The sequence below is a fragment of the Carcharhinus amblyrhynchos genome, chromosome 30, assembly GCF_965287045.1.
Source record: "Carcharhinus amblyrhynchos chromosome 30, sCarAmb.v2.hapA, whole genome shotgun sequence".
NCBI classification, from domain to species: Eukaryota; Metazoa; Chordata; class Chondrichthyes; order Carcharhiniformes; family Carcharhinidae; genus Carcharhinus; species Carcharhinus amblyrhynchos.
In genome coordinates, this window is record NC_137353.1 from 28,622,137 (window position 1) to 28,643,036 (window position 20,900).

Consider the following 20,900-nt stretch of genomic DNA (forward strand, 5'->3'; position numbering starts at 1 on the left):
AGGAGATAAGGTCTCAACTGAGCTCTTACCAGCCTGCCATTGGGCTTCTCAGTTCCTTGAGGGAATTTGACCCAGAGATTTTGGTCTGAGGCAGATGTCCGATTCCTGAGAGCTGCCAGCCAATCTGGCAGCTCTCCAGTACTGGCAGTGCCATCAGGAGCAGTGACTACCGCCAGTACTATTCTGTGGCTTACACCAGGAATTTACTTTGGAACTCGAGGAAACAGGTGAGTTTCACTGGTCACAGGCCTCCGATTTGAAAAACAACCCTCCATTCAGATACCTCACCCTGGATCCCAGGAGATTTAATGTTATGCAACAACCTACCATGTGGTATCTTGTCAAAGGCCTTGCTAAAGTCCATGTAGACAACATCAATCTACCTTCTTGATTACCCCTTCAAAAAACTCAGTCAAATTTGCATTACTATCAGATGTAGAACTACACAGGAACACCTGTAAACAGCCTGACCTTGATAAGAAACAGCAAAAATTAATTCAGAACAAATAGTTGAATATGCTAACAAAGTCTGATTCTAAGTTTAAAATGAGAGTCAGTCATGGCTCAGTTGGTAACACTTTTCTCTCTGAGTCAGCAGGTTCACATCCCACTCCAAAAGACCTGAGCACAAAAGCCAAGCTGATACTTCAATGCACTATAACTTCAGGGACATCATCTTACAAATTAAATTTTATACTGATGCCCTGCTTGTCTTCATAAGTGGAAGTAAAGGATCATATGGTGTTATTTCAAAGAAAAACAAGTGAGTTCTTGATATCCCAACCAATGTTTATCCCTTGTTCAACAATGCTAACTCAAATTACTGGTCACAAGTTGCCGCATTCCTGTTTCTAGGACCTACCTTACAACAGTGACTACTTCAAAGGTACTCCATTGGTTGTAAAACATTTTGGGTTATTCTGAAGTTGTGAAAGGTGGTGTGTGTATATGCAAAACTTTTTTTGTTTTTTTATTAACCTTGCCATCAAGAAAGGAAATTCCCAAAGACATCTGAATATTATTTTGTACAGTTTTCAGGAACTTCTCCTGTCCCCAATAGTTACAGGACTTCATTATCTGAGAAATACAAGAGGTGAGTTTAACCTTTGTGGTTATGAAGAGAGACTTGAGATGTTGACATTTTTATCACTCCCACTGAGAGCAGTGACATATTAGAAGTACTGAAAATCATGAAGAGTTACGATAGATAACATTCAGCCAGAAGTGCCAAGTGGGTGGCCCATCTCAGCCTCCTCCTGAGATCCCCAGCATCATAGATGCCAGTCTTCAGCCAAATCGATTCACTCCATGTGACATCAAGGAATGGCTATGGGCCTTCACAGCATTTCAGTATTAATACTGAAGACTTATGCTGTCGAACTAGCTGCTCCCCTCACCAAACTATTCCAATTCAGCTGTAACACTGGTAATTTACCTGGCAATATGAAAATTGCCCAAGGACATTGTCGACAAAAAAAGTACAGATCCAACCCATCCAATTAACCCCTCCATAAATCTGCTCTCGATCATCAGCGGAGTGATAAGAACATAAGAACATAAGAAATAGGAGCAGGAGTAGGCCATCTAGCCCTTCGAGCCTGCCCCGCCAATCAATAAGATCATGGCTGATCTGTCGTGGCTCAGTTCCACTTTCCCGCCCTCTCCCCATAACCCTTAATCCCCTCTCTTATCAAGAACCCATCAACCCGCTTCTTAAAAATATTTAGCGAGGCAGCCTCCACCACTTCAACGGGCAGAGAATTCCAGAGATTCACCACCCTTTGAGTGAAGAAGTTCCTCCTCAACTCCGTTCTAAACCGCCTCCCCTTTATCTTGAGGCTGTGCCCCCTAGTCCTACTGTCTTTTTTGAGCGGGAAGAGTCTCTCCACCTCTATCCTATCCATCCCATTCATCATCTTATACGTCTCAATGAGATCTCCCCTCATTCTTCTAAACTCTAACGAGTACAAGCCTAGTTTATTCAGCCTCTCCTCATAGCTCAATCCCCTCAACTCCGGTATCAGCCTAGTAAACCTCCTCTGCACTCCCTCCAGGGCCAAAATATCCTTGCGCAGGTGCGGCGCCCAAAACTGCACACAGTACTCCAGCTGCGGCCTCACCAATGCCCTATACAGCTGCAGCAAGACCTCCCTACTTTTATATTCAACCCCCCTCGCTATGAAGGCCAGCATCCCATTCGCCTTCCTGACCACCTGCTGCACCTGCAAGCTGGGTTTTTGCGACTCATGCACAAGGACCCCGAGGTCCCTCTGCACCGTCGCCTGCTGCAGTTTTTCGCCACGTAAGTAATAGTCCTTCCTACCATTCTTCCTACCAAAGTGGACCACCTCACACTTGCCAACATTAAATTCCATTTGCCATTTCCTGGCCCATTCGCCCAGCCTATCTAGATCCTTCTGCAGACTCTCCACACCCTCCGCACAATTTGCCTTTCCCCCAATCTTGGTGTCATCAGCAAATTTCGACGCACTGCACTCGGTTCCCTCCTCCAGATCATCTATATAAATGGTAAATAGCTGAGGCCCCAGCACCGACCCCTGGGGCACCCCACTAGTCACCAACCGCCAATCCGAATAGCACCCATTGACCCCCACTCTCTGCCTCCTATTTGACAACCAATCCTCTATCCACGCTAACACCCTACCCCCAACTCCATGTCCCCTGACCTTCTGCAATAACCTCTTGTGAGGTACCTTGCATCGTCAACGGTGCTATCAAGCAACACTTACTCAGCAATAAACTGCCTGCTGATACTCAGTTTGCGTTCTGCCAGGGCCACTGTGTAGCTGACCTCATTACAGCCTTAGCCCAAACATGAAAAAAAGAGCTGGACTGAAATGGTGAAACTGACTGCTCTTGACATTGAGGCATCATTTGATTGAATGCAGTATCGAGGAGCCTTAGCAAAACTGAAGTCAATAGGAACTGGGGAACCAAGCGCAAAGAAAGATGGTTGTGTTTGTTAAAGATTAATCATCTCAATCCATGACATTGCTGCAGGAGTTCATCAGGGCAGTGCGCTAGGTCAAACCATCTTTAGCTGCTTCAGCAATGCCCTTCCCTCCATCGTAGGTCAGAGCTGATAATTGCATAATGAATGACAACATTCATGACACCGCAGATACTGAAGCAGTCTGAAATCATGTGCAGCAGTGCCTCTAACTGTCACCCATTGACAGTCAATGGCATTACCATCACTGAGTTCTCCACTGTCAACACCCTGAAAGTTACTATAAGTACTGTGACTGCAAGAGCAGGTCAGAGGCTGGGAATTCTGTGGCAGGCAACTTCATTCCTGACTCCCTAAAACGTGTCTACCACCCACAAGTCATGAGCCAGGAGTATGATGGAATTGCCTGCTTGAGTGTGGCTCCAATGACACTCAAGAAACTTGAGTCCAATCGGGACAAAGCAATTCGCCTTTCTGGTACTCTGGTACTGTCCATTTGCCTGTATTACAGCTGCTACATCTTACTGACAAGCACTTTCAAATCAGTGTCTTTTATCATTGGCTCAAAAGATCATTCTGCCACTGGTAATTTCTTTGTAATTTCCAATTTTGCAGGTACTTCAGTTGTTTTCTTATTGTTCATTAATCAGATCAATTCTTTGTTCAACTGGAACACTATTCAGCAATGAGTTTTTATAGATGGAAACAACTTTAGAATTGTGACGCTCCAAACCACTCATTTTCTCTTTCATTTCCTCCAATTTGTTTCCAAGTACAAGAATCTCATTGTTCTTTTCATGACAAAGTTTTAACAGTTCATTAGTTTTGCTTTCAGCCGAATTACCAGCAATTCCTTTTATTGTTCAAGGATTTTCCACAATACTTCATAGCGACTTCTGACGCTTAAAGTTCATCAAGCATTCTTTTTTTTTACTTTTTTTACTTTTACTTACATTGATATATAGTAGCAGGCTGTGTTACTGTCTGTGCAAAGTCTGCACTTTCTCCCTGTGTCTGCATGGGTTTCCTCTGGGTGTTCCGGCTTCCTCCCACAGTCTTAGAGACATGCTGGTTAGGCGCACTGGCCTTGCTAAGTTCTCCCTCAATGTACCCGAACACGCACCTGTGTGCAATGACTAAGGGATTTTCAACTTCATTGCAGTGTTAATGTAAGTCTATTTGTGACTCTAATAAATAAACGTTAAAGATGACAAGCAATTGAAGGAAAAACCTGATTAATGTGGAAAATCAATCTTAATGTAAAAAAGAGGAGTTTGCTAATGAAAAGAGAAGATTGGTAAGAACAAGTGAGATCAATCATGGAAATTGAAACACTTGACTTAAACGATCAAAGCAAACTAGCAGAGATTAATCTTCAGTTAATGCTTGAAAATTGTGATAATGCTATCTTGTGCAGATTCTGGTAATGATGTTACATTTATTGCCTTTGTTGTGGTTAAATCTTTACAATGATACAATATGACACACAGCGGGGAATTGTTTGGGCCCACCAGCTCTGATCATGAGCCGTGATGGCCCAGAGAATTGGCATTAGCGCAAAAATGGGTTTTGTGTCAGGCACCAAAGCTAGTGTGATGCTCCCAGCCCTGGCTGCTGTCAGCGATTGGATTCTCAGCCAGAGCAGGTAAGAATGCAATAAATATTCAAATGGCCTCTGCGCAATGTCAGTAGCAGGCTTGGAGGCCAATTCAGCAGCCACCTTCAGCTGGATCAACACCAGATGGGTTTCACTGCAGGCCTTCACAATTGTGGACTTGGTGTGTTGGATCTCATTGGGAGGGCACCAACAAGCCCTCAGCAAAGAGGGGTATTCTCTCCCCTCTGCAGCCACCCCTCCACCCACCCCCCCAACACCATGCACAGAGAGTCACCCTCCATTTTGACCCCTCCCCACTAAGGCTCCCTTCCCCAGCAGACCCACACTCAGGCTCCCCTCTTCCCTCAAATTCCTAAACAGATCATCTTTTACAAAACAAAAATCAGAGATTGCCAGTCAGTCTCAGCTTGTGTTTAGGATTAATGAAACCACTTCACTTGCATTCACAGGTAAGACTGTCACTGAAGAGTTTTTTGAAATTGAGAGATCAAAGCCTTCCCATTCATTATGGCCTGAAAGAGGGTGGGGGGGGTATGTATAGGGGGTGAGGGAAATCTGAGCGAAGGTTTTGATGGGGGGAGGGAAGGGTTGTGTTAGATCACCCTGGCCTTCGAGCATTTCCAATTTTAATTCCCTCACCATCAACGGTTATATCTTTAGCTGCTTAGACCCAAAGCTCTGGAAATTGCTTTTTGTATATCTCTAGCTCTCTACCATGTTTCCTCCTTTAAGACATCCCTTAAATTCCTGATCTATGTCTTTGTGAAGTCAGTTATTATCTTCCTTCCTCATTATTTACTACATTTCTGAGTTTGATATGATTTGCAAACTTTGAAATTATGCCCTGTATATACAGATTTTGATTTATATCAAAGGCCCAAGTCTTCCTGTCTCAGGATATTGGAAGCCAATATATGATGGACGGTGCAGAAGAATCCTGACACACAAACGTATGTGGGAATTACCCAGACATTTCAACTCCCAATGGGCTGATTTCTGGCTGCCCAGTATCCTTTCTGAAATTCTCTGACACTGAGCTCAAGATGGACATTTAGCCTCTATGTGCTTTTAACCTGGATATTATCTAGAAAATGTTAGACTATCTTATCTAACAACTGGATAACTTCACAACCAACTCCCAACGTCATTCCGCAACCCGACCACCCAACTATCCTCTTGACCATATCTGACTTTCCCCAACCATTACCCCACATCAGCTTACACACTTGTCCACTCGTCAACCCTTCTCAACTCTCCGTCCATTTGCTCATTAACTCCACCCTTTTATCCATTCACTCATTCCTACTCATTCATTAGTCTGGGCCTTTGAAAAAAACTTATCCAAATACATTGTCCACTACCATCAAAAGGACGCCCAACTTTTTTTCCACTTGCCGAAGTTAAATAGGAGATAATATGCTGCTCATTTCTGTCAGCCAGGATCGGGAGATCTTGGAAAAATTGACGGTAGCATTGGGTCAGGAAATTTTGTTGCAGCATTGTTGCTAACTGAATGTTTTGAACCAAAATTTAATAAGAACGGTGGCCCTTACACTGACCTCGAGTCAACTGTGTCAGTCATGGCTCAGTTGCTAGGACCTAGATTCAGAGACACAAGGTTCTGGGTCCAAGTCTGATTCCAGGGCTTACACACAAAAATCAAAGCTAACACTCCAACAGAGCAATGAGGGAGTCACTATTTTGTTGAAGAACAATGGCATTATCCCCAGTATCCCGGCCAACTTTTATCCCATATTCAAAATCACTAAAACACATTGCTGTTTGTGAGAGTTTTCTGTGTGCAAGTTGGCTGTCACATTTCCTACAGTACAACAGTGGCTGCACTTAAAAAGAACATAATTGGCTGTGAGTGCTTTGAGATGACCGGTGGTCGTGAAAAGCACTCAATAAATGTAAGCCTATTCTTTCAGTATGCAAACCTATTGTTCACCAGTACTGTCTGCTTTATGTCCCCACATCTAACCAGCCTCATGACTTCTCAGACTTCACACTGCTATCAACAGTGGATTAGAATCATGCAACACCGAAAGAGACTGCTAGGCCCATTGTGCCTGTGCTGGCTCTTTGAAAGAGTTATCCAATTAGACTCATTCTCCTGTTCTTTACTCATAGTCTTTTTCAGGTATATATCCAATTTCCTTTTGAAATTTACTATGAAACGTATTTCCTCCATACTTTCAGGCACAGCATTGCAGATCGTAACAACTTGCTGCATAAAAACATTTTTCACCACCTCTTCTCCCTCATCACATCGGTTCTTTTGCTGTTTCTCTTAAATCTCTATCTGGTTATTGACCCTCCTGCCTGTGGAAACACTTGCTCTGTCAAGCCTTTGCAATTTTTAATATAATTGAAGGTTAATGATTTTGATTTCTAATATAACTCATCTTTCCCTTTCAGAGGTTAACTGTCCTGCTGTAAATATCTAGCATTTTCTATTGGGTTTCTGAAAATTCAGTTTTACTTTTTATTTGCACTACCCATTTGAATAATATTCGAAGTTTTCTGTTGATGTGTTTTTGTACTTATTGCATCATTTATTCCAATGTACCTGTTATTTCTGGCTTTACAAGGCAGCACTGCTCACCTCTACTAAAGAAGTATAGAAGCTGTGCATTCAGCATCACTTTATATGTTAATGGCAAACCAAAGAAAAGCCCAACATTAATTTCTCATTTAACAACAGAGCATGCTCACAAATAAATTACTGATTTAGAAAATATTAGCTTGGCCCCACACTTGTGAAATGTATTTTGCTTGCTTTCTCCTTTTACTCAGCTGAATGGAGAATTTCCAACTATGGAATCATTAGGGCCAATTTTGTAAAGTGATGGGTGTTCCTTCCACTAGAGAGACACAGAAAATCAAGAACATTGCACCCACTTTTGTTTCCCACTTTAGTTGGCACACATCAAAACAAAAAACCCCTTGATATCTGGTCATCAAATGGAAGTTAAAATATAAGTTATATATGTAGAACATAGAACAGTACAGCACAGTACAGGCCCTTCAGCCCTCGATGTTGTGCCGAGCTTTGTCCGAAACCAAGATCAAGCTATCCCACTTCCTATCATTCTGGTACGCTTCATGTGCCTATCCAATAACCGCTTGAAAGTTCCTAATGTGTCCGACTCCACTATCACAGCTGGCAGTCCATTCCATACCCCAACCACTCTCTGAATAAAGAACCTACCTTGGACATCCCTCCTATATCTCCCACTGTGAACCTTGTAGTTATGCCCCTTAGTAACAACTACATCCACTCGAGGAAATAGTCTCTGAACGTCCACTCAATCTATCCCCCTCATCATCTTATAAACCTCTATTAAGTCACCTCTCATCCTCCTCCACTCTAAAGAGAAAAACCCTAGCTCCCTCAGCCTTTTCTCATAAGACCTACCTTCCAAACCAGGCAGCATCCTGCTAAATCTCCTCTGCACTCTCTCCAATGCTTCCACATCCTTGTTATAGTGAGGTGGCCAGAACTGAACACAATATTCCAAATGTGGCCTCACCAATGTACAAACAGATTCTGGTGCAAAGATATGTCTGTTTCCATAACATTACCTCATGCTTTAAGTGGCAATACTCAGAAAATTAAAATGATTTTTTTGATTAGCTATCTAAAATGTGCTTTTTATCATTCCCTGTTCTAAAGGAATTGTATTTTAATCTATGCTGAATCTCACATTTTATATTTCACCAGCCTTTCTGACTTTCTTTGGGATTGCCAGTATTGGTTTGAGCTGCTTGGTTGCCCTGTTTCTTTACCACGTGGTGTTTGGCATCCAGTACCTTGGCATCTTAAATGGCGTGGCTGCATTTGTCATTGTGGGTATTGGTGAGTGAACTGTCAGTGGTTTTATTTGCTGTGATCTAAAAGAAGTTGCATTTTCACCCCTCCAGAGGTGTATATTTTCAATTATAGTTTTAAATTGGTTAAAGGAGAACCTGTATATCTAAAACACATGAATAGGATTCACAGTTAATTGCATAAGAATAAAATCTTAGACTCCTGGGTGCCCACTCTTGTTTTTTTTTATATGCTCACCCAAGTGAGGGATGTTAACGCTGGGGAATAGGATACTTACCATCACAGGTATCCACTATCAGGAGCAAACATCTAGCTGGACGTAGAATGTTTAATGATCTCTCAATGTACTTCAGTCCAAGCCTCAGATGAAAGCCTTTCTTACACCAAAAAGGCCTTTTTCCATGTGGGCTATCCTTTGGCCTCTTTGAGTAGTGGTTACCCAACTTTAGGATGGAATTCTACTGGCACATCCGCCCAAGGTTTATACGATCCTGCCTGAATGCCGCTCTGCGAGCCTCGCCTGCCCCTGGAATCATGGTGGGCATGCTAGCAAAATTCCAGCCTTAAAGGCTATTTTGGGCTGTTGGCTCAGACCCACTAGAAGTGATTGTCCAAACTTAACCCTTTCGTAGCCAAAACTATTCTGTTTGTATCACAAGTAAAATATAACCATCTATATAAAGGAATCGATAAATATTAACTAATTTATTTAGTTACCCCATAATCTCAAAATGTTACAAGATGAGGGTTTTATTCCTCAGTCTCTTATTGCTGCAGCTTACATGGTGGCAGACTGAAAGTAAAATACAATCATCTAATATCTAGAATATAATTTGTGTTTTTCATGAAAGGTACCAGTTGACACCCTAAAAGAAAGGGGAGAGGGAAATAGTTGTTGACTGGGTGACTGTGGTTCACCACAATATTGCACCAGAGCCTTTTGCAGGATCATTGCCTGATTGCTTCATCCAAAGAGAAGGGGAAAGCTAAAACAAAATAAATAACTGTTAAAAATAATTGTGTGTAAAAGTGAATCAAGCATACAAGCAGAAAAGATGAAATAGGAGAAATACACAAGGACAAGAGGGACTGTTATGTAGAGAGGTACTTATCCTAAGATTATCTCTGGTTGTTGTAATGGGCACATTTCAACCAGTCAGTCACAGATTCTAAACAATTAAGCAGAATAAATAAAGCTGGGTCAAATACTTTTTTTATTTTAATCGATAGGTAATTACATTTTTCATGACATTCACACTGCATATGGATTTATCTGCTCGATAAAATAGCATTTTGTCTGTTTTGTAATTTGATACTGGACATTAAAATGTAATTATTATTATAACATAAGGTTTTTGAATATCATTAATGGTTTCAGTTGTAATGAGCTAATGAAATAGGCCATCAATGGCTTTTCCTTTCATAAAGTATTTCAGTTTTAGCCCAGTGAATTCCTTTGAGTGGTTTTTCAATTTTTTATGGAATAAATGCATATGTAATTATACTCCATTTTAAGCTTCCATTAGACAAATTCTTTTCCCCATTTTCATGTCTTTTCTTTCTAATGTTTCCATTTTGATGTTGGAACTCATAGTGGGCAATGCAGGCTATGTAATTCTGCTGCGCATTAAATTGTTTACATAGTACAAAGAAGTTTGTTTAATTTTAAAGTGCTATCTGCTGGGACACTGCTCTCCTTGAGCTGGGTCTCCAGTGCTTAGCCTATAACATTTGTAGACCAGACACAAACGTGTATAACCATTCAAAACTCAAGATGTAAAATTTTGCCATCAGTTTACGCAAACTGTACTTATCAATGTAAGTCTCAGACACCAAGTTCTAATATAACTCTGGCCTTAATTCTTAGCTAGAAATAGTTCTTCCTTTTGGAACTAGTCAGTGCGAATTAGACAGGGTTGGCAGGATTTTCTGGTTTCATCAGCACTGGGCAACATGGTGAGTGGAATGGGAAAATGTGAAGAAAGGCCAAAAGTAAGTTTCCTACTGGCAGATAAAGAATTTGCAATGTTCCACTCCTGAGTTTCATGGCAGGTTGGATAGTTCATCATGCCATGGAACTATATTTGCATCTATTTTAACATCAAGAATGTGCATTGAAAAGCAGCCTAGAGTTATACTCCCACTCTGGATCAAATGTCCACACCAGCTGAAAATTAGACTGGCATGATTCACAATCAAACATAAGAGATGTGCACCAGGCGAGCGCCACTTCACACATGAACCTGCAGCATATTAGCCTACTTTCATAGTGTTACACTCACGGCTGCTCCAAATACATGTCAAGTCTGTGCAGGCAACATCAGCATGAACGCAAACAGAGGGTGGGATCAAAACTAAAACTTAGCATGTGAGACCGGCAAGAAAGCATGTGGAGGGGGAATGGAAAGAACTGGAAGACAAAGGTTTAACTTAGGGTGGTGAGACAAGACAAAAGGAAGGGAAGTTGCTGGAGGGCAAAAGCTTAAATGAGGAGGGTACGACTGGAGAGAAGAGAACACAAAGACATCTGAATGTGAGGGGGTGACAAGGGAAGAGAGCGTACAGACAAATGACTGTGGGTGGTGAGGGGGGTGGGGCTGTGACAGGGGAAGAAAGCACAGAGACATATGCCCGGGGTTATGGGTTAGGAGGGATAGAATTAATTGGGCCCAAAAAGCATACATAGCCTTGTGCAATAGAGCTCCTGGTAGTTGGGGCTAGAAAGTACAGACAATCTTGAGTAATGAAGAAATGGGCAGTTGGGGCCACAAAGCATAGTCACGGCTGTGGATCAGTGCCACAATTTAGAAGCCTGTCATGCCTGTCCTGGTCCCAGCCCAGAGAGGGAGAGGGTCTGTCAGTCCTCTGCCAGTTGTACTCAACATGGTGGAAAGGGCGTGGTCAGCCCTTTTCATACATTGGCACATTCACAGTCAGGGGAGGTATCTGCAGCCTGTAGGTGGGAAACAGGTAATGTCAGGGGGCAGTCGATGATCTCATGGGAGCATTTTTGTAAGTCTCAGTAGAATGGGTTTCATGATGGGGAGGCTCTTGGTTCTTTGTGGGTTATAAGGCCATCAGCATCAGACAGTTCAATGGGGAGGACAGGAATAGAACAACTGCAATGATGGGATCAAGGATTAATGGGGGAGGAAGGAGAGTTATTGTAGTAAAGGAAATTGGCACATTACGCTCCTCCAGTGATGGGAAAGGTTTTAATACTCACAGTAAGGGAGAGCATGGGGGAGAGTTGGGATTGACAAATCTGATCTGTTAATAAAACCTCAGCACCACCATTTTTCAAGATGATCTAATGGCATAGAAACTAGAAGCAGGAGTAGGCCATTTGGCCCTTCAAGCCTGCTCCACCATTCATTTTGATCCTGAATGATCATAGAATTCAATATCCTGATAATTTAGCCCCCAGGGCTCTATCTAATTTCTTTTTGAAATGCCTCAACTACATTCTGTGGTAGTGAATTCCACACATTCGCTACCCTCTGCGTAAAGAAATTTCTCCTCACCTAGGGGATTTTCACCAGTAACTTCATTACGTGTTAATGTAAGCCTGTTTATGACTCTAATTAATAAACTTTAAAATTTTTCCAAAAAGTTTACTCCTTATCCTCAAACTATGACCCCTAATTCTGGACTCTCCCACCATTGGGAACATTCTTTCTGAATCTATCCTGTCCACTAGATTTTATACCATTGCAGCAAAACATCCCTATTCCTGTACTCAAATCCTCTCGCTATGAAGGCCAACATGCTGTTTGCTTTCTTTACCTGCCAGTTTACTTTCAGTGACTGATGCATGAGGGCACCAAGATCTCGTTGCATATCCACCTCTCTCAATTTACACCCATTCAAGTAATAATATTATTGCTATCAAAGTTGATAACCTGACATTTAGCCACATTATACTGCATCCGCTATGCATATGTCCACACAGTCAGCCTGTCCAATCACGCTGAAGCTTCTCTGCATCCTCCTTACAGCTCATTGTCCCACCCCACTTTGTACTGTCTGCATTTTTGGAGATAATACATTCAGTTTCCTCTTTCAAATCATTAATTTGCAATGGGAACAGTTGGGGTCCGAGCACAGATCCCTGTAGAACCACACTTTGTCACTAATTGCGAATCAGAAAAAGACCAATTTATGCCAACTCTTTGCATCCTACCTGCTAACCAGCTTTCTACCCACTTCAAGATATTATCTGCAATTCCATGTTGTTTAACTTTACATAATAGTCTGTTATGTGAGATCTTTTTGAAAGTCTTCTGAAAGTCTAAATAAACCACATCCACAGGTTCTCCTCGGTCAACTCTACTAGTTATATCCTCATAGAATTCCAATAGATTTATCAAGCATGATTTCCCTTTTGTACATAGTACATTCTACAAAAACAATCTCTATAAATACTTGCCGGGGCTTGTGGGAGGAGTCAACTACTGCACTTGTGGGCTTTGAAGGGGTGCTTTATTAATTTCTCCTTTTTCAAATAACGAGGAAAGCACAGCTGAGACAGGTTAGAAACAGTCAAATGCTGATGAAGGGAATGTAGTGCCTTAACTCACATTGCACGTTCTTCCAAGAGTATAAGCCCAATTAGGGCTATTTGTAGGATTGACTTCCAAAGACCCTTTGTTCATCCCATGGAAAATCCCAAATGTCGGAAGGAACCAACTGAAAAGGGACCAAGAGCCGAAATACCTAATTCAGTCACATTTCAGCTCACCTTTCAGTGGACTGTGAAACCTTCAGGAGCAGCTTAGTCTGATATCTGTCTTGCTCTCATGACCATGCCTCCATTTGGAGTCTCCCAATGTCCTATGCTGCCTAGCTATGGCATTGGTCGGCTAGAAAGAAACTTGTTACACTTCATCTAGGCCTAAGGGCCCCAATCATTGACAATGAAGAACACACATCAGATGTCTCGAAGGCTCGTTCTGATCTAATTTTAAATCTTCATATTTTCATTTCAACAATCTAACGAATACATGGAACCATTACTATGTCAGTTGACTATCTCCTAAGAACCTAAGAAATAGGAGCAGGAGTAGGCCATCTAGCCCTTCGACCCTGCCCTGCCATTCAATAAGATCGTGGCTGATCTGAAGCGGATCAGTTCCACTTTCCTGCTTTCTCCCCATAACCTTTAATTCCCTTGTCTATCAAAAACCTATCTACCCGTGACTTGAGGAGGAACTTCTTCACTCCTCAACTCTGATCTAAACTGCACCCCCCCCCCCCTTATCTTGAGGCAGTGCCCTCTAGTCCTGCTATCCTTTCTAAGTGGGAAGAATCTCTCTACTTCTACCCCATCCATCCCCTATCTCAAAGTTGGCAGATGGTTAATCTGTCTGGATGTTAGCCAGACCTTTTGGCCCAGTGCTGCATCTTCTCATGTCCAAGTCAGCTATTTGGCTTAGTCAACAGTTTTAACTATCCAGTTGGAATCACAAGCTCAGAATATTATTCAATGCTCAGAATAATGGAGTTTTGGCCTAATAGTGGGCTAATGTTCAGATGTACATGTGGTCATGTGATAATGCAGCAGGTGCATGAGTGCAAAAGCACTCTGAGTTTGAGTTTGTATGTAAAGTTCACTCCAGGCTTTTGGAAAGTACATGGAGGCCAATGAAATATGCAGCAGCTCCATACACATCATCATTCAGTCCTCAGAATCCACATTGAGCACTGTGCAAAAGCATCAAGGGACAAAAGCAGCCTCCAGGTTCTAAATTCATGAGGCAACATTATATAAACCTCTGAAGCAGGTCTCAGAGATGCTTTTGACAAACACAACTTTCTTAGAGGCAGATGCTTCACTCATGTCAATATTACAGGAAGAACGGTGTTAAAGACTAGACCAGAAACTCCAAGGCATTTTATGAAGTTAGCCTAGATCTTAATTTTTACATTTGATTTTGGCATTACAGTGAGCATAAGGTACTTCAGTCCAGATATGATTCAAGTGATCCACCAGAAAACTTTTATCAAAACAATCTTTATTTAAGAACACAGTTGGGATAGAACAAAAATAATTAGCATAACTTTTACCAATTAAAAGACTTAAACATGACAAAATATAATCTTAATAGCTAACTATCTCTGTTGTTCCAGTGCAGCAGAATATCCCCCTTGGACATAAATCCTCCTATAAAACAAGTTAGTACAGAAACCAAAGATGCTTATGTGATGCTAGATTTCCAGCTTTATAACACTTCTGGACAGAGATCCAGACAGCAGTTTTCAGAGAAGGATGTATCCTCAAAATAGCAAAACTTCAGCGATGTAAACCTGGCCTCTGGCGGCTTCCAGTTTCCAGACTTCAGAGAGGAGGGAAGAGAGACACTACTGTATCCCAACTGAAAAGCAGCATCCAAAACACAACTAAGCTGAGAATCCCTGTGTAAGACTAGCTATACCCAATCACATGACCATACTTGTCAATCATCCAAATGAAACTCCCATTCTGTAAAGTTCCAGGGGAACACCAAGAATGGCAAAACAGCATTTGTTCAGATTAAGCAATTATGTTGCTGCAGCAACAGTACAGAATGCCGATTGTAGACAGAGTGGCTTCAATAAAATGGAAGTGATTGTTAGAACATCCTGCACAGAAGCATGACTAAAATACATTTCTTAAAGGCACAGTATCATCACAATGACCAGGCACTGTAATGAAATTTTTCTAGACACCACTGAGTCTGAACTAGTTTTCTGAAAGATCATTCTAATTAGTCCCACTCCCTTACCTTATCCCAACAGCCTTGCAGAGTCTTTATTTTCAGGTAACAATCTGATTCCTTTTTGAATACCTCAATTAAACCTATCCCCAACATTGTGTCAGGAATTTTGTTTCAGACATGAACCACCCTCTGGGTGAAAAAGATTGTTCCTCATATCTCCGTTACTCCTTTTGCCAAGCATTTTGAATCTGAATTCTGGACAAAGTTTCCACTGGGGAGGGACATTGGTGGATAGAGGTAGTTGGAGGGGCTGCAGGGCAAGACCATCACCAAGTTGGGGTATTGGTGCATAGAGGTAGTAGAAGGGGCCAGGTAAAGGCCTCCACCAGTGAGGTGGACAGAGCTTCAACTCAGAAACATGATAGATGAGGTTTGGGGGAGCCATCCTATAGCTCACAGTGGGAAGAGTCTGTTGTAAAGGGCAGTAAGTGCATTTGGGCCAGAATGGGACATTTTCGGTGTGAATAAGCATTTTTTGCACAGTTAACCTCACAAAAACTCTCTCTGTCATAGTCCAGGGAGGGTGAGGGCATATCAGTCAGAGTCAGTAGTGCTCAGAATGTTTTGCACAGTTAGTGGTCACAACCCCACACACCTTGGTCCCTGAGGATTTCTGGTATTATACTGAACTGCAGATGGTACATTCACAGTCAGGGGAGGTATCCGCAGCTTGTATTTGGTGAAAAGGTAGCGAAGGGGCATTGGAGGGTTCTGAAAAGGTGTGACGTATGTCTGACTGTGCATGATGCATTAAGATGGAGAGTGGGGAGATCCAGCTGGGCACCTCCCAAGATTTCTGGAATACAAAGTAATTTCCACTACAAACAAAAAGGGTTCAAGGATTTGAGCAAAACGATTGATAATCGTTGGATGTAGGGAACCCTGGAAAATGATCTTCCCCAGGCCATTGGGGGGAATTTTGCAGTCGCACAGGGAGGGTTCAAGCTGCTCTGGGAATGAGAGCTCAGCACCTTATCTTCCAACCTGGACAAATGATCATCACTAAATTAAAAAAGAGATAACATTGTAATTGTGAGGGCTCTAAGGGCTGACTGGAGAACTGGTGTAATGAACAATTGAAGGGACACCCAACTGAATAGTGTTGCATCAAATGAAAGGAGCTGCACACCTGAGACACGTTTGGTGCCTTTGACAATGCATGGAATTAGGTGACTTAGGCACCGAGGCACATGCATGCAAGATGAATCCCTATTCCAGGCACATCAAACTCCTTGTATTAACCCCTTATTCCATTCTCAAGAAGCATAAAGAAGTGTGGGGCTGTTGGGCAACTGGAGTCGCATCTTGGGAAAATCCCTCCTTACAATTCTGAGCCAGCATTTGAGATGAGGAAGGGTTACTCAGATTACAGCAAACAGGGATATCAACTTCATACACAGTTTGGGGAAGAAATGGCATGAAGAAGAGGGATAATTGAGGGCAGTATTCTTCTGAAACATTATAAACCTCACCCCAGTTTTTGAAGTAAAACACCTAACACTTTTCTGCATGTATTGGGCACTTAATTACTAGCTATTTCAGGAAGTTTATCAAGTCCGGTTAAAGTGTTATTAATTGCAGTTAGCTATTTACCAAGAAACTGAATACCTTGGGGCAATGTCCCGGAACTCCAGGAACATTGAAGCTGCCCAAAGTTTCTACATGCTGACTGTCCCAGTTAACAGTGCAAACATTCTTAACATCAACCAGCTGTTCACTAAATACATACGATCAAATAAATTGTCATGACTGCAGTCCCTAACTTTGCTGAAAAATTAAGGTCCATGTGCTCTTAACCTCTTCAAAGTTTTCGGAACTGGAAGTTAGATAGATTCACCACATGTAACAAACAAATTATGTTTGCATAAACCTGTAGGGACAATCATAGAAACTCTACAGTGCAGGAAGAGGTCATTTAGCCCATTGAGTCTGCACCAACCACAATCCCACCCAGGCGCTACCCCCATGTCCCTACATATTTACCCATTAATCCCTCTAACCTACACATCTCAGGACACTAAGGGGTAATTTTAGCATGGCCAATCAACCTAATCTGGACTATGGGAGCACCTGGAGGAAACTCACACAGACACGAGGAGAATGTACAAACTCCACACAGACAGTGACCCAAACCGGGAATCGAACCCAGGTTCCGGAGCTGTGAAGCAGCAGTGCTAATTACTGTGCTACCATGCCCCTGTGCCTTAGAACTCTGAGCTTCTCAAACCTTTGTAAGTGTTTGAAATCTTCATTTTTTAAATAGTGAATCTGTATGAAATGAATCTTATTGCCATTTAAAAGAAGGATTAAACCATTTAAAATAAATCTCTATTAAGGTGGCTGACAGGGGAATTTCAGCCAAGCACACTGACATATATATGAGATTTCCACCCTGTACTTTTGAAAAGATCAAAAAAATCAGGTGTTTCTTTTTCAGCAATAAACATTGTATTTTCAGGGGTTGATGATGTCTTTGTTTTCATCAACACTTTCCGGCAAGCAAGCCACCTTCGAAACCCACAGGAGAGGATGATTCATACCATCAAAACAGCGGGGAAAGCCACCTTCTTCACCTCATTCACCACAGCTGCTGCCTATGCAGCAAATATATTTTCCCAGGTTAGTTAATTATAACAGATTTCATGCTGTGCAGTCTGCTAATTTATTCTATTTGTGTGATTGACATAATTCACTATTTATTTGTTTTCACTTTTTAACACAATAATGTTTGTTTATAAAGCCAAATTCAAGGCTGGCTTATATTCTAGAGAATTTGGTGAAACAGAATGCTCACAAACGCCATTCCAGTCTCCCTAACATTGAGAGCACCCTAATATAGATGAAAGTAGGTACTCACAGTGCTGTGTGTACATCAAATTGTACCAGGGATATGGACTTCAGCTTTGAGAAGAGACTTGGAGAAGCTGGGATTGTTCTCTAGAGCAGCAAAGGTTAAGGAGAAATGTCACAGAGGCATTCAAAATTAGCAAGTATTTTTGAAGAGCTAACACAGAGTAAATGTTTCTACTGGGAGGAGGGTGGGTAAGCAGAGGTCAGAGTTAATTGACAGAAGAACCAGAAGAGGGATGGGATTGTCTTTCATGCAGAGTTGTAATAATTTGGAATGCACTGACTGAAAGTGTTGGAAGCAATTTCAATAGTAACTATCAAAAAGGAATTGGATTAATACATGAAGTGGGAAAAAGTGTCAGGCTTTTGGCAAAAGGAATGGATTTCATTTTGTGGCTTCTCAAGGAGCCGGCACAGGCAAAGTGGGCCACATGCATTCCTTCTGTATTTATAATTCTATGGTATTCAGTGTTGCTATTGTTAACTAATTTATTTGTGACCCCCATTGGCACAACTAAGCTTAACTTGTTCAGCCAGTCCAGCTTGCATCAGCATGTTTTAGTTTTAATATCAGGGCGGCCTTCAATGTTTAGTGGATTAATGGCTCAGTTGAGACCATGGCTGAATCCTCACATCTGTTTGAAAGCTGAATGTCTCATTTTGGTTTCACATTCGTTTTCCCACATTTCATGTCATTTTGGAAAGGAAACTTATCATTGCCAACTAGCTTGACCACATATCTGCACCTTCACTAAGATTGCTTACTTTTACCTCCGTAACATCACCCAATTCCATGTCTGCCTCAGCTCACCTGCTGTTGAAACCCTCATCCAGGCCATTGTTACCTTTAAATTTCCAAATTTTTACCTGCTTTTCAAATCCCTCCACGACCTTGTCCCCATAACCCATAATATTCTGAGATAACTACACTCCTCAATCCTGGCCTCTCACACTTCTCTGATTTTAATTGCTGCACTGTTTTTGGCATGCATTCACTTTTTGAGGCCCAAAACTCTGAAATTTCCTCTTTAAAATATATGCCTTCCATTAACGCCACATCTTTGACCTCATCTGCCCTAAAATCTTAAGTAACACTGTGTCAAATTTTGTTTGATAATCACTCCTGTAAAACACTGTGGGGCTTTTTACCATTTTTACCAAAGTGGTTTGGTATAAATACAAGTTGTTATTGTTCTTATGAGACTGCAATCCCACACCAACATGATTGACTCTGAATTGTCCTCTGAAGTAGCCCAAAGCCACTCAGTTTATCAAACCAAAATTAGTCCAAGAAGGGCCAACACCACCTCCTCAAGAGAACTTGGTATGGGTAGTAAATAGTGACCTTGCACGTAACACTCATAACCGAAGAAAGAATTAAAAGTATTAAATTCATTTCTTTACTTTTTTTTTACATGCCATTACAGCTTTGATTATTGCCCATATTGGGCAGGATTCTCAACCCTCGACAGATGGCCCATGGGAATCCCGATGCCCTGCAGAATGTGGTATTCATCAAAAATTGGGAATCCCAACAGGCCTCAAGGCAATCAGGATTCACCCGATCCACCCCACCAGCCTCTGTCGGATTCTGCCCATAGCCAGCGGCAACAGATAATTATGCACACTTGCTAATTGTATTACAATTATCTCTGAACAGTGGAGCTGACTAGTGGGTTTCCTGAGATGAGTTCATTAGTATCCTTCAGGTGGGTGAATCCCATCTGATAGACGCAGCCAATGCGAGTGGAAAACACTCCTATTTCCCCACCAACGTGGGCAGTTAGCCTAAAAACAGGAGTATGCCCCCCATTTTGTACCAACATTGCACACTTTTATTGCTTTGACAGTCCCTCAGAGTTGAAGATGACTTGCTCCCACTCAGGTGAGTCGGCAGTGGCTGAATAGTCCAACTCTGGAGCCATAGAATCTGCCACAGATTTGGCAGGTGGTGTGAGATGAGATGGGTGGGTGGGATGTTCTGAATTCAGCACTCTCTTTCCCCTGTTTACGCTTGACCTCTGCATGCTCCATCCAGTGACGCTCAAGGTGATTGACACCTTCATGGATATTTCTTCTCCAGTTTGTGTGTTCTAATGCAAACGATTCCCATGTGTCAGTGAGGATGTTGCACTTCTTTAGAGGGGTTTTCAAAGTGTCCTTTTAACATTTCCTCCAGCATTCCAGTAAGTGCCATTGCAGAAATCAGAGCAGAGCACTTGTTTTGAGAGTCTTGTGTCAGGTATATATATATTATATATATATTATAGAGCTGGGCCGAGAGGTGGCGGATGGAGTTTAATGCGGAGAAGTGTGAGGTAATTCACTTTGGTAGGAATAACAGATGTGTCGAGTGTAGGGCTAACGGGAGGACTTTGAATAGTGTGGATGAGCAGAGGGATCTAGGTGTATGTGTACATAGATCCCTGAAAGTTGGGAGTCAAGTAGATAAGGTTGTTAAGAAGGCATACGGTGTCTTGGCGTTTATTGGTAGGGGGATTGAATTTAGGAGTCGCAGCGTCATGTTGCAACTGTACACAACTCTGGTGCGGCCGCACTTGGAGTACTGTGTGCAGTCCTGGTCCCCACATTATAGGAAGGATGTGGAGGCTTTGGAGAGGGTGCAGAGGAGGTTTACCAGGATGTTGCCTGGTATGGAGGGGAGGTCCTATGAGGAGAGGCTGAGGGATTTGGGGTTGTTTTCGCTGGAAAGAAGGTGGCTAAGAGGGGATCTTATTGAAACATATAAGATGATTAGAGGTTTAGATAGGGTGGATAGTGATAGCCTTTTTCCTCTGATGGAGAAATCTAGCACGAGGGGGCATGGCTTTAAATTAAGGGGTGGTAGTTATAGGACGGATGTCAGGG

At 42.1% G+C, this 20,900-nt stretch overlaps 1 protein-coding gene across 4 annotated transcripts in view; it reads left to right on the forward strand.

Annotated features, from left to right (window-relative positions):
* disp3 (dispatched RND transporter family member 3) overlaps window positions 1–20,900 on the forward strand; it is a 501,267-nt gene that overhangs the window by 313,933 nt on the left and 166,434 nt on the right. For all 4 annotated transcript variants that reach the window (XM_080214968.1, XM_080214970.1, XM_080214971.1 and 1 more), the window contains 2 exons: window positions 8,317–8,451; window positions 17,641–17,801. In XM_080214968.1, the coding sequence (XP_080071094.1) occupies window positions 8,317–8,451; window positions 17,641–17,801 (296 nt within the window). The remainder of the gene's footprint in view (window positions 1–8,316; window positions 8,452–17,640; window positions 17,802–20,900) is intronic.